The sequence below is a fragment of the Anastrepha obliqua genome, chromosome 4 (genome assembly GCF_027943255.1).
Source record: "Anastrepha obliqua isolate idAnaObli1 chromosome 4, idAnaObli1_1.0, whole genome shotgun sequence".
NCBI lineage: Eukaryota > Metazoa > Arthropoda > Insecta > Diptera > Tephritidae > Anastrepha > Anastrepha obliqua.
The window spans coordinates 69,171,377-69,184,128 of record NC_072895.1 but is presented as its reverse complement, the minus strand read 5'-3'; the positions used below and the strand labels follow the sequence as shown (position 1 = coordinate 69,184,128).

Here is a 12,752-nt window from a genome sequence, read left to right as displayed (position 1 = left end):
AAGCCATATTTCTGTAAAAAATTTAAAAAAAAGTGTTTTTTTTTAGCGCTAAACCCTACCACCCCTTAAGGGGGTCTTCTACCGTCGCGCCTTAATCTCGGGCCTATTTTTGGGAATTAATTACAAAGCAACCACTTGAGATAATGAAATCAGATTTTTTTTATTTAATTTGCACAAGTTTGCACTATTTAAAAATATATTTTTCAAATCGAATTCTTTGGCCCTGTGTCCTTGAACCGTCCTCGAGGTTGCCCTTGTAAAAATGTCCTAGGCGACTTTGTGGCACGCGATCGACCATTTTACTTGTCTGAAATCAAAAAAATTTTTTTTTTTATCATAAAGTGTAGCGTTGGCTATGTTTTCCCAGTGGCGATTTTAAATATTTTGAAATTTGTAAAAAATGCGTGATTTTAAAAAAAAAGTTTGAAAATTTCCTCTTTTTTTTACACTTTAGAGGCCCGCAAAATTAAACTAATCAAAAATTGAAAAAAGTGGTCTGGGAAAACATAGCGAGATGTTCACTGAATAACTGGAAAAAAGATGGAATGAATTCGACAAATATTTATAGTAGATGTGTGACCAGAAAGTTGAAAAAAGTCAACTTTCGGGAAAAGGCGTTTAAAGATAAAGTCACGCCACAGAAACGCTCGAAAATGCCACGCGCATGCATGTATTCTCCCCGAAATGCTCATGAAGGAACATGTTTTTCATAAAACCCTCTTTATAGCATACTCTTAACATTAGTAGCTTTTAAAAAATCTAAAAAAAAAAAAATCGATTTTTTCAAACCGTGACGGTAGAAGACCCCCTTAATGTTATTTCTCACAATTCCTGTGACTACAGCTAGTGCTGAACGATCATAACTTCGACGATGTTATAGACACCTTTGCGGAACAGAAATCTCGAAAAAAAGAGTTTTCTTAATAAATAACTTATTGAAATTAAATTGTTGTTTTGTTTATTAAAATCATCTGTTGAAATAAAATTTGTTTCTTTTAATCAAACTGAGTACAACGTGTCGATTTTTATTGATAGGGCCCCATCATAAGAATTTGCCACGGACCCCAGATGTTGTAGTTATGCCACTGCTATCCCATGATTCAATAATAGAAGGTTTAGCCAGCAAACACCTTTCTTGTTCCCTCTTGACAAATCGGCTCCCTTGCAGGACACCGTGTTGCTATCTTTAGAAATTTTGAGTAAAAGTAAAATTTTTAGAAAAAGCATTTCGTTTTCAAAATGTTGTGCTAATGAGCAACAACTTTTATCGATATGTCCTTATGTGCTTAAATCAGGGCTTCATAGTTTTTTTTGTGGATCAATGCGTACCTAAAGTGGACTCCTTGACAATCCTAGCTCGACGCATCTCAAATAAAGGAGAATTTAAAAAGGTTACTTTCTGATGATGAGATGATTTTGAAAGAATTCATTTAACAAAGATCTAAAATAGAGAGAAGAGTTGGATAGTCTCCACGAGGACGCGATAGAATACATTGCAGACTTCATTACAAGAAAACTATTTCCAATGAGCCTACTTTTACATGAGTGAATGAAGTGTCAAGAGCCCGTGAATGCCAGCGCCGACGGTAAGAAGCTTTTTCCCAAAACAAGAATATATCAATTAAATAAAAATTTACACAAATGAATTCAAAATAAAAATCTCTAATTATAATAATAATTAATTGAACTAAGTACAGTTAGTTTGAGGAGTATTCAAAATTTATTTTTAATGAACTAAATTTATGATGAATCCGTTTCTTCTATAAAAGAATTCATTTTTGCTTACGCTTATAACTTCATATAGGCGAAACTTTGCAAATTAGTAATCGGCTTTAAGTTTAAAAATTAATTCCCAAAAAATAAATTTTGTATTTAGTTAAATCGTTTCTTGTTTTAATACCACAGTCGACAAATGCTGCTATTAACTTCTATTTGTACCAGATGTTTATTTGTACACATACATATGAAATAGATTTACATTGTCCATAAAATATGATATTTACGTTCAAATATTAATCTATTGTGTTGGGGAATAAGTTCGTAGCGTTTTTACCGAAGCCTTTTATTTAAACAAAAAACAATAATTATACATATCAATAAGTTAATCAATTATATATCCGCCGTTGCTGTTTACAACCTCTTCCCACCTCGAGACCAATTTATTGATGACGTTTCGCTGGTCGCCTGGTCTGGTGTCAAAGAAGTTGTTGAGCCAATTTTTAAGGACTTCTTTGTTATCGAAAGTAACGCCCTTCATATGGTTTAACAGGGAGCAGAAAAGATGGTAATCGACCGGTGAAAGGTGTCAGGAATCCGGTGGATGCTGAAGTACTTCCCATTCGAGCTCTTGGAGTGCGGCTTTGACGGCTGGTGCTGGTTTTGACGTCGATCAGGACTTTTTAATCGAATAGCTTCATTCACGTGGTGTGGCTGGGCAATGTAGAGCTCCTTGTTGACCGTGGCATTCTTTTCGAGCATTTCCCAGTGCACCATGCTCTGCCAGTCCCACCAAACACATAGCATGGGCTGTGTTCGTAAATGCGACATGACTTGCAGCATAAGCATCAGTGGCAACACTGCAAGTTTGACATTTGATACTTTTTATACAATTTTTGACAATTTGCAAATACGTTTGTTTGCATTTTTGAACGCGTATAATACTAAAATGGAAATTTTGCTGAATCTAACACTAGACGAAATTTGTGAGCAAAGAAAAGATAGATTTTCTTTAAATTTAAGAAAAGAAGGCTATTGAAGTCAAAGAGAAAAATGTTTAGGTACAAATGTTTGTCTTTAAAAAGTCGTTGAAGTCCTCAAAATACCTCCAGGATATAGCTTCTCTACCGGAAGAATTATTTCTTTTCTTAATGCGCTTGTACGTTACCAAGAGATTTAAGGATTTTCTCTGCGCTGTGGTGCTGTCCAGTCATATATTGGGATTTACATTTTTAACTTCGGTCACAACTTTCTTCCACAATACATTTTTTTCCTTCTACCCGACTTAAACTCGTCATCCATATTCAACCGTACTCTCAACAATAACTGTGTCTCCGCATTACTGAGATTTTCACTAAAAATTTAAAAATAATAATTTATACAATTATTATTAACATAATTTAACTAAATTTCAATACAAAAATTAAAATAAAACAGTTTTGCTTACTTTTCATCAGACATCGTAGTTAAATGCAGTAAACAATTTTTTGATAGAAATTATGAGTGACAACTGATAGAATTGTTGTCTTTTTGAACGCTTGACTATTGCATTGCTGCCATATTGGCATTTCTGAACGTTCTGTTTGTTATGCAATTGTAGTTTGCGCGTCATGTTGCATTTACGAACACAGCCATTATTCTCACAATTTTGCTTCAGATGACCAAGCCTAATAATCCATTATATATTTACATATGTAATCTATGAATACCTCCATTGTATTCCTCGTATTAGCAACTGCCGTCGATTACGCAGTTCAGTAGCGCCGTAGCAACTTTATTTATCGACGGCTGCGCAATTCCAATTAGATTGCGTATTAGACGGCGTATTTTTTGGCCAAAAGCAGCCGAAACAAACGCAATGACAATGGCAACTTGCTCTTCAGTGGCATTCACAAAAGTATTTCAATTTGGTCGAAGTCCACACGTGTTGGGGCGATTTCCATTGACGTCGGCATATTTCAAACATATAACATTTGGGGCTACAAATCAAATACCCATTGCTCAAACGCGTTTAATTTCGCAATCATTTAAGTACCAGCAAATTTCTAAACAGAACGAAAAAGAACAGCACAACTGCAGCAAAATGTCAGAATATACAATAGTTGAAAAAGGAGCTCCTAACTCGACTAATTACAGCATCTATTTAAGTAAGCAATTACAAAAACAAAATTTAGTTTGCATTAATTATTTAAGGTATTCGATTCGATAAATTCATCTATTGGATTGTGTTATATAATACAAAGCTTGAAAAGCCGGTTGTCAGTTTTAAAGACTTTGATTTATGCACTTTGCATATGCATATAACGACTAAAGATTTCACTCCTTATCAAAATTTGTCATACGTATTTCGTTTACTAATCAAATCATGCCAACGATTATGCCTTTGAGAAAGAATAGTGATAATGAAATTGGATTCGTTTAGAGAAAGTGTCGCTTATGTTTTATTACCTTTAAAGAAAGCAAGGCAAAATAATATTTAAAATAAAATTAATTAATAATAAATGACCACAATTTTTGATGTGTTAACCAAAAACGTTTTTTTGTCAAAGTAAATAACGAAATAAAGTCCTAATAAATAATTAAGCAGTTGATACACATATGTATGTGCATCCATATTATTATTATTACTGTGATATACATATTATTATTATTATTATTGTGATATACATATTATTATTATTATTATTGTGAAATTTAGAGACTTAAAGTCACATCTTAAAACTGAATGAATGTCTTCTGACAAGTTTCTTGTAATGAAATATTTTTTTAAAATAAATTCCCACGCTAGAAAATCAGGCTGGAACTATTGTTTCTCCATTGCACGACATTCCTCTCTATGCCGATGAAAAGAAAACTGTTCTTAATATGGTAGTGGAAATCCCCCGCTGGACAAACGCCAAAATGGAGGTAAGAGAATTAATTGCTAGCATTTACACTTTGTAAATATGCCTAACTACTTTGGCAGTTGCAAATTAATTTATATTTTGCGTGCTTCTTGAGTTGGGTGTGAATTAATTAGTTTGCTTTACAATTATAGATCAGCACAAATACCCCATTGAATCCTATTAAGCAGGATGTTAAAAAGGGTAAATTGCGCTTTGTAGCGAACTGTTTCCCACATAAAGGTTACATTTGGAATTATGGCGCATTCCCTCAAACATGGGAAAACCCCGAACACATCGAACCATCTACTGGTTGCAAAGGTGATAACGATCCAATCGATGTATTAGAAATTGGTTACCGCGTTGCAAAACGTGGCGAAGTGTTACAAGTTAAAATACTAGGTACAGTTGCATTAATCGATGAAGGTGAAACTGATTGGAAGATAATTACCATTGATGTTAATGATCCATTGGCCGAAAAAATGAATGATATTGGTGATGTCGATAAATATTTCCCAGGCTTACTGCGTGCCACTGTAGAATGGTTCAAGGTAAAGGAAACTAAATATATTTACATCATATATTTCCACTAATTTGTTTCTTTTTAATATAGATTTACAAAATTCCAGATGGTAAACCTGAAAATAAATTCGCTTTCAACGGTGATGCTAAATGCGCAGCTTTTGCTATTAACATTATCGAAGAGACAAATAAATTTTGGAAGGGTTTGATTACTAAGGACTTAGAAGGTGGCGAAATTTCGATGTAGGATATTCATGCTCATATTGAAGAAAGACTTTGAATAATGGTATATTTTACAATTAACAGAACTAATACCACAAGCGCCGACACCCCTGGTTTTATTAAGCCTGAAGAAGCTGAACAAATTTTCACCTCAGCACCAGACGGTGGTGATCCCGAAGAACTATCTGATACAGGTAAGATTTATAACACCATTTCTAAATTATGAATAAATGAATGCATGTACATATATACATATGTAAATATGTAATAATTAGATTCAATGGCAATATACTAGAAATAAAACACAATGAAAAGTATCTTAAATCTTTATTTTGCTTTATTGTAGTTACTACTGTACTAGTGTCCTAGTTACTACTAAATATAACTGCAAATATTTTATATAACTATTCGTTTGTGAAGTTTTTCTTTCACTATCACATCACCTTTACAAAGTTGATTGTATAATGTTCAGAGTTACACACAATAACGTTCCTATGTAGTTTATTTGTTAATTTTGTATGTAGATACAAGTAATAAGACGGTTAAGGTTCCAAATAAATTTTTTGATAAAGTTGATTGTATAAGCATAATGTTAGTTACCCACAATAACGTTCCTATGTAGTTTATTTGTTAATTTTGTATGTAGATAAAAGTAATAAAAAGGTTAAGGCTCTAAACAAATTTGTATTTTTTTCTTTCCAGTCGATAGATGGCACTTCGTACACTTGAAGTAATATTAGAAATTTGTAAGAAGGTAAAATGCTGATATTTCATTTAATAATATATTCTCAATATAAAATAATGTATGGAAAAAACGCATGGTAACTAATAAACTGAAGGAAATAATTTAAAAAATTGTGTTTTTATATATTATAACGCTAATCCTGTTGACCTTTAACCTAAAATATAATGAAGTACGACATTAAGCGGGGCTATGTGTATACTAAAAAGAAGCAATTAAACCACAGTCTGCTTATTCCGATACTTATAAAATTATTCTTAAACTGGAAATTTTTTGAACTATGCTTATTTTTTTAATGTGGCAAGGCCCAGCAAAATATCAAGTGTCTGTCTGTCATAAATAGCAATTGCTATCCATCAAAGTATATTATGCTATGTTCCCGCTATAGATGACGTCCCCACGGCACGTAGTTCTCTCTCCCTTTCGTAATTCACTTCCCAATTACCTTTCGAATCAAGACGAATAGAATACAGAAGGTGGTGCCTTCCGAAAACCGTGATTTTATTTTTCGGGATTTTGACAACTGGCTACGTCATGTATTTCTCTCCATGTCGTGGAAAATATATCTCGGCTCCCTCTTTAACTATCGACATCGCTCCTTCGACATTCTTCATTACATTAGTTGTTCCTTCGGGATCGCTGAAAGCCAATGACACTTTCAGAGGCGGCACGTAACGACCGAGAAGTGTGGCCCAATTACTCACATATATCGTGCCGTTCTGCAGTGATCTCAAAGAGTAGGACTGTGGTTGAGTTGCGAAATGATTGGCAATATGTCGCGACTGCAGCTTTGTGTATGTCCGTGGGCGAGCCATTTTGCTGTATCCGTATCCGGATATTGACTGTGACAAGTCGATGATCCGTTCGATGACAATGCACACACATAAGACACTCCAAGCATGCCTTCCGTCTAGTACGACATGGTCGATTAATTCGCCTTCGACCATCTGAAGATAGCCACGTAGCTTCAGGTTGGAACCTGGTACTGTAGACGACGATGTTTCAGGTTCCGATGAAGTCGATTAGCCTCAATCCGTTCCCTAAAGTCTCGTTATGGAGGTTGAATTTTCCGGCAGTGCGACCAAAGAAATCCTCTTCGCCCAATATGAGACTGAAATTGCCAAACACGATTTTACATCGTGACGGGGACAGCGGCCCTACGCAAATCAGCAAGATGTTGAAAAATGTCGTTTCTTTTTTACGCTTTGCTCCCTTTTATATGATAACTATAATAAGCGTCGCAGGTTTCGATGGTCTTCTTTCCTTGTCCATTGCATTTCTTGGATAGCAGTGATGTCAGCCTTAGTATTTTCGAGGACATGAACATCACCCGGGCGGTGTCTCCGCCCAATTAAGAGTTCGAATATTCCAGGTGCATATCTTCAAATAATATTCATATTTTAAATGGAACTACCTTCTATTTTTTATACCGGGTATCTACAAGGGCTATTTAATCGGTTGGGGTCACAATGTAGAGAAACACTTATTACAAATGCCCTCCGGTTCATCACTAATAAGGCCATCCATTTAGATCTAAAAATTCTTTTCATAAAAAATTAAATTAAGAGAATTCTTACTCAGGATTAGTTATCATGATAACCTTCTACCAATTATACCATTAAACGAAATCAACGAAATTATTTAGTAAACCTACACGTTTTAACACCTTTTATATCTACTTATTAAAAAATATGTCTTAACAGTCTGAATATACTTAGGTACATATATGTATGTATGTGATAGTGTCTGAGAAAAACTTTTCGCGTTTAAAATTTCTTATAAAACTTTGTCCCGAAATAATCCCTATTTTCATAAAAAATTCATTCAAAGTAAATCTTTTTAAATTTATTTAAATAGTTCCAAATAAAATTTCTCGAAAATAAATGTTAAACGCCAACTTTACGAAAATATTGTCATACGCCGTGTGAAAATGTTCTTTTTCATAGAATAAAACAAGACAAATCAAGCTGCGTTGGGCTTTGATCGACGAAATAGATCTAATTTCACAGATCCCTATACTCTGAAATTACTCCATACACCTTTTGTTCGTCCAAAGCTTTAATATGCTGCATTCATCTGTAGAGCTCATTACAAATTTGCTATTGATAGAATTGAACGTACATATTTAAGAGGTTTTCCTTAAATATTCCCTTTATTCAATTCACAATTTCCTTTCTACAATTCTCACCTCCTTTTGTTTAACCTTAAGTCCCTGGAAAGCAGAAGGACTATTCTTTTATTGTCTTCTGTACATGACTTGGTAAGTGGATTGCCCCTCACTACTGCTAGCTACTTTTGTTTTTTTTTAATTTTTTTTTTCTTATTCCTGCGAAAACTCTTCGTTTTAATTTTCCGTTTTACTTCAAGACCCTCAATACGAATTACATAAGAAATGCCCCATTAGTGCGTTTATTTCGAGAACTCAACGAGATTTCAAATTCTATTTTGCTTGATTTTTCTTGCCCAACAATACGTTTAAGTTATCGTTTTAGCCAGTAAGAACATTTGTGGTTTATTGACTTTTTAAAATAAATAAGAAAAATTCAACACTTCCTCAAATTATATATTTTAAATAATATCAAATCTACATATATATTGAATATAATGAAATTTACTTCCATTTTTTTTTTTCTTAGCAATTGAAGTTTTCGTACAACTATTTCTCCAACTTCTGTACACAGATAAAATTAGCTGAAGCTCACCTTCATTTTTTGTGGAAGGTGAAAAATGCCACACATTTCCTTAGTCTGGGTTTGAGAAAAGAAATCGAAAATATGACAACTCTGATGCAGAGTGGAATGAGTGCGACATTATCGCGAGAAAACATCACTAATAGCCCGCATTATCCAATTCTTATAGGGCCAGTTACTGGACGATTTTATGCATCGATGTCAAGTTCGCCCAATATATCATTAAATGGAATATCGATAATTTATTCTCATACACCTTTGCGCCGGCTGATTATGACATCTTTAATTGATCTTTCGAATATTTCGAGTAGATTTATTTCGATTCCTTCCATAAATTGTTTACCATAACGAATTAATTCCACAAAAAATTATAAACATCTATAATTTTACGTAAAAATATAAACGGTGTTCTTTTAGTAAGTAAAACTACAAAATATTTTAGTTTGGTTACGTTGATTTCATTGAGGAGAAAAGTTATGTTACGAATGTCACCCAAGCTTTATCTCTACATTCATTTTATTAAACACGTAAATGTGTATTCGTAAAAGATGTGATGTTTAATTTAGTGCTAAAGTTTCGCCGAGCTTCTCTCTGGTATGCGTCTTGAGTGACTACAGTTTTATGAAGCCTACGAAAGGCAGATAGTTTTCTATGAGGAGCTTTTACATGACACAAGTAAACACGGAGGTTTACCTTTACCTGAAGAAGGGCGACCGCTATAAAAAATACTATTAATCATTTCGTATTTCATGTCCGCAATGGGTTTCAAACGGGGCCCTTCCGTATGGTATTTACGGCTACATTGAATTGGAGTCTCAGGATTAGGCGGAGCCAACGTATTTTGACATGACGCGAACCTGCGCAATTCTCACTCTATTACTAGGCATATTATTAGCAATTACTAGGCATAAACACTTCTGATAACTAATAACTGATATCCTTTATAGAAAAAGAGTAGATACAACTGAAAAGTAAAACTATTATTCCGATTAATATTCGCATACATCTTTACCAAGATTAAACTGAGATTTTCTTTATTTTAATATGTGTTATCTATTCTACCAATCCATTGAATTAAAAAAAAAATATATTCTCAACTTAAAATACATAAACAAGTACTTCCGAAGAAGCTAAAATTTATACATCTCCGCTTCTTCATTATAAATTAATTTCTGCTTTTTTCAACTTCATAATATAAACTCTAAATCTAATCTAATTTCCTCCCTCTCATATCATTTACAGAGTCGACAATGGCAACTCCTGAATTACGTGAAACCATTGATCAGTGGTTAAAGTGGGATCAGTGCGAAAAAACTCGCTCTGAAATTGAGGCACTAGATCAGGCTGGTGATTGGAAAAAATTAAATGAGCTTTTACAAACGCGTTTAGCATTTGGTACTGCCGGCCTGCGGGGTAAAATGCGAGCAGGTTTTAATGGTATGAACGATCTAGTCATAGCACAGACAGCCCAAGGCTTGTCAACTTATATGTCGGAGCAATTTAGCCATAGCGATCGAAAAACACGCGGTATTGTTTTCGGCTTTGATGGACGGCATAACAGCAAAAGATTTGCTGAGCTCTCGGCAAATATTTTTATTCGTGCCGGCTTTAAGGTTTACCTTTATAGGTGTTTGGTGGCAACACCTTTGGTACCTTACACCATATGCCATTTCAACTGTTTAGGTGGTGTAATGGTAACAGCTTCTCATAATCCTAAAGATGATAATGGCTACAAAGTATATTGGAGTAATGGGGCACAAATTATATCGCCACATGACAAAAACATACAGAAAGCTATACTTTGTAATCTTGAACCTAGAGAATGTAGTTGGGATACAGCGAATTTATATGAGGCTGAACTTCTTTTTGATCCAAAAGAGGCTATTGTTGCTTATGTCGATAAATTACGTGACACTTTGCCGTCGTCCATCATTGAAGGCAATAGTCAAAGAAACTTACGTGTGGTATATACTGCTATGCATGGCGTAGGTTTTCCTTTTATACGGGACACTTTCGCATCCATCAAATTGCAGCCAGTTATTGCTGTTGAAGAACAGAAGGATGCAGATCCAGACTTTCCAACTGTATTATTTCCAAATCCAGAAGAAGGAAAAAGCGCTTTAGAATTGTCGATAAAGAAGGCAGAAAGCACTGGTTCTTCCATCATCCTTGCCAACGATCCTGATGCTGATCGATTGGCTTTGGCTACAAAAAATGCAAATACCGGTAAATGGAAGGTAAAATTCGTTTTGTAAATATTTGATAAAAAATATAATAATAAGAGCTTGAAATTAAACTTCAGGTCTATACCGGCAATGAAATTGGAGCACTACTTGGCTGGTGGGCTATATATCTATATAAACAAACACACCCAGAGGGTGATCTCTCCAATTGCTACATGCTTGCTAGTACTGTTAGCTCCAAAATATTAAGAGCATTTGCAAAACAGCACAATTTCCATTTCATTGAGACCTTAACGGGTTTTAAATGGATGGGAAATGAAACAGATAAATTGATAAAAAATGGAAAAACCGTGTTATTTGCCTTCGAAGAAGCTATCGGCTTTATGTTCTCTACAAATGTCTTGGATAAAGATGGAGTAAGTGCGGCATGCCATCTTGCCTCAATGGCATGCTATCTCCAATCGAAAGAAGAAATTTCATTAGACGAAAAGTTGCAAAATATATACATAGAATACGGTTTCCATTACAATAATTCTTCTTACTACTTTTGTTACGAGCCAAATGTTATAAAAAAGATTTTCGAACGTTTGCGTAATTTCTCTGGCGAATCAAAAACATACCCACCTTCAATACTCGAGGGAAAGTATAAAATTAAAAACATACGCGATTTGACCAACGGTAAGTTTAACAGCAGTTAAAAAAACTGGTACGTGAATTTAAAATTAATGTGAAATCTTCGATAGGTGTTGATACCGCGCAAGCTGATGGTAAGGCCATTTTACCAGTTAGTGCAAGTAGCCAAATGATTACTTTTACATTTGAGAATGGATTGGTCATAACGTTGCGCACAAGTGGCACTGAACCCAAAATCAAGTATTATGCCGAAATGTGTGCACAACCAGGCCAAACAGATTTTGATGGTCTAATTAATACCACAAATGAGATGGTGTCAGGAATTGTACAAGAGTTTTTGCAGCCAAATGAGAATAACCTGACTCCTAAATCTGATTAAATGTTACCATACATACCAGCAGAAAATTTATATAACATAAAGTATTGCTACTTTCATTTACACTTGAGCCTGGAGCGAGTGGTCATGGGCGTTCAAAACAAATGGCTTCTCAGGTTTTACATCATCAATTGAATCATCATCATGAAATAACAAATCATTCCGCATAATGTGATTAAAGGCAACATAAATTTTTACATCAGCAGTAAAATAATTCGGGAATGTACGAAATCTCTTCAAAGCCGTTCCTTTGTTATATAATTTGATATAATCTTTATTACTGCTACATATGTACAGACTAACATAGAATATTGTTGTTGAAATAGTACGATTTTATTTACTATTAGTTATTTTTGAGAATTTTGTTTTATTTTATTTGTCATAGACAAATTATTATAGAACCGATTAGGTGTAACTATTACCTTTTATGTATATTGAATTACCAAAGTTTCCTTTTTTATCTAAAACATTACGGGACAAAAATAAAGTGTATCGTTGTGAAACGTTTAACTCTGTTTCGTTTTCTTATGCCATATGCCTAAAAGCCTAAAACTGCTGTCTGACCTGCTTGCGATCCGAAAGTTCATTCTTGTTGTAACAGCGGCAACACACAGACTGACGTAAATATCATCGAAGGGTATTTAGGTCAAACTTCTCCATTTAGTAGAATGCGCTGTAACGTCGTCCATACAATTTTATATCATTTCCGGCGGCAAATGGATCTTTATGGGAAGCTTGTCGATATGCGACAGCTGTTGGAAAAAATTTATGTTTTGGATACGATAG

At 34.3% G+C, this 12,752-nt stretch overlaps 2 protein-coding genes across 2 annotated transcripts; both read left to right on the top strand.

Moving 5' to 3' along the window:
- The first annotated feature begins 3,548 nt into the window (after positions 1-3,548).
- LOC129245733 (inorganic pyrophosphatase) lies at positions 3,549-6,197 on the top strand. The gene is made up of 6 exons (XM_054884076.1): positions 3,549-3,863; positions 4,505-4,623; positions 4,754-5,149; positions 5,212-5,363; positions 5,427-5,536; positions 6,045-6,197. Exons 1-6 carry the CDS (start codon positions 3,575-3,577, stop codon positions 6,074-6,076), a joined length of 1,098 nt encoding a protein of 365 aa, XP_054740051.1. The 5' UTR covers positions 3,549-3,574; the 3' UTR covers positions 6,077-6,197.
- A 2,847-nt stretch (positions 6,198-9,044) lies between these two features.
- Positions 9,045-12,476, top strand: LOC129245323 (phosphopentomutase). Its single transcript, XM_054883406.1, has 4 exons — positions 9,045-9,190; positions 10,017-11,011; positions 11,077-11,635; positions 11,701-12,476. Exons 2-4 carry the CDS (start codon positions 10,025-10,027, stop codon positions 11,967-11,969), a joined length of 1,815 nt encoding a protein of 604 aa, XP_054739381.1. The 5' UTR covers positions 9,045-9,190; positions 10,017-10,024; the 3' UTR covers positions 11,970-12,476.
- Positions 12,477-12,752: the final 276 nt, after the last annotated feature.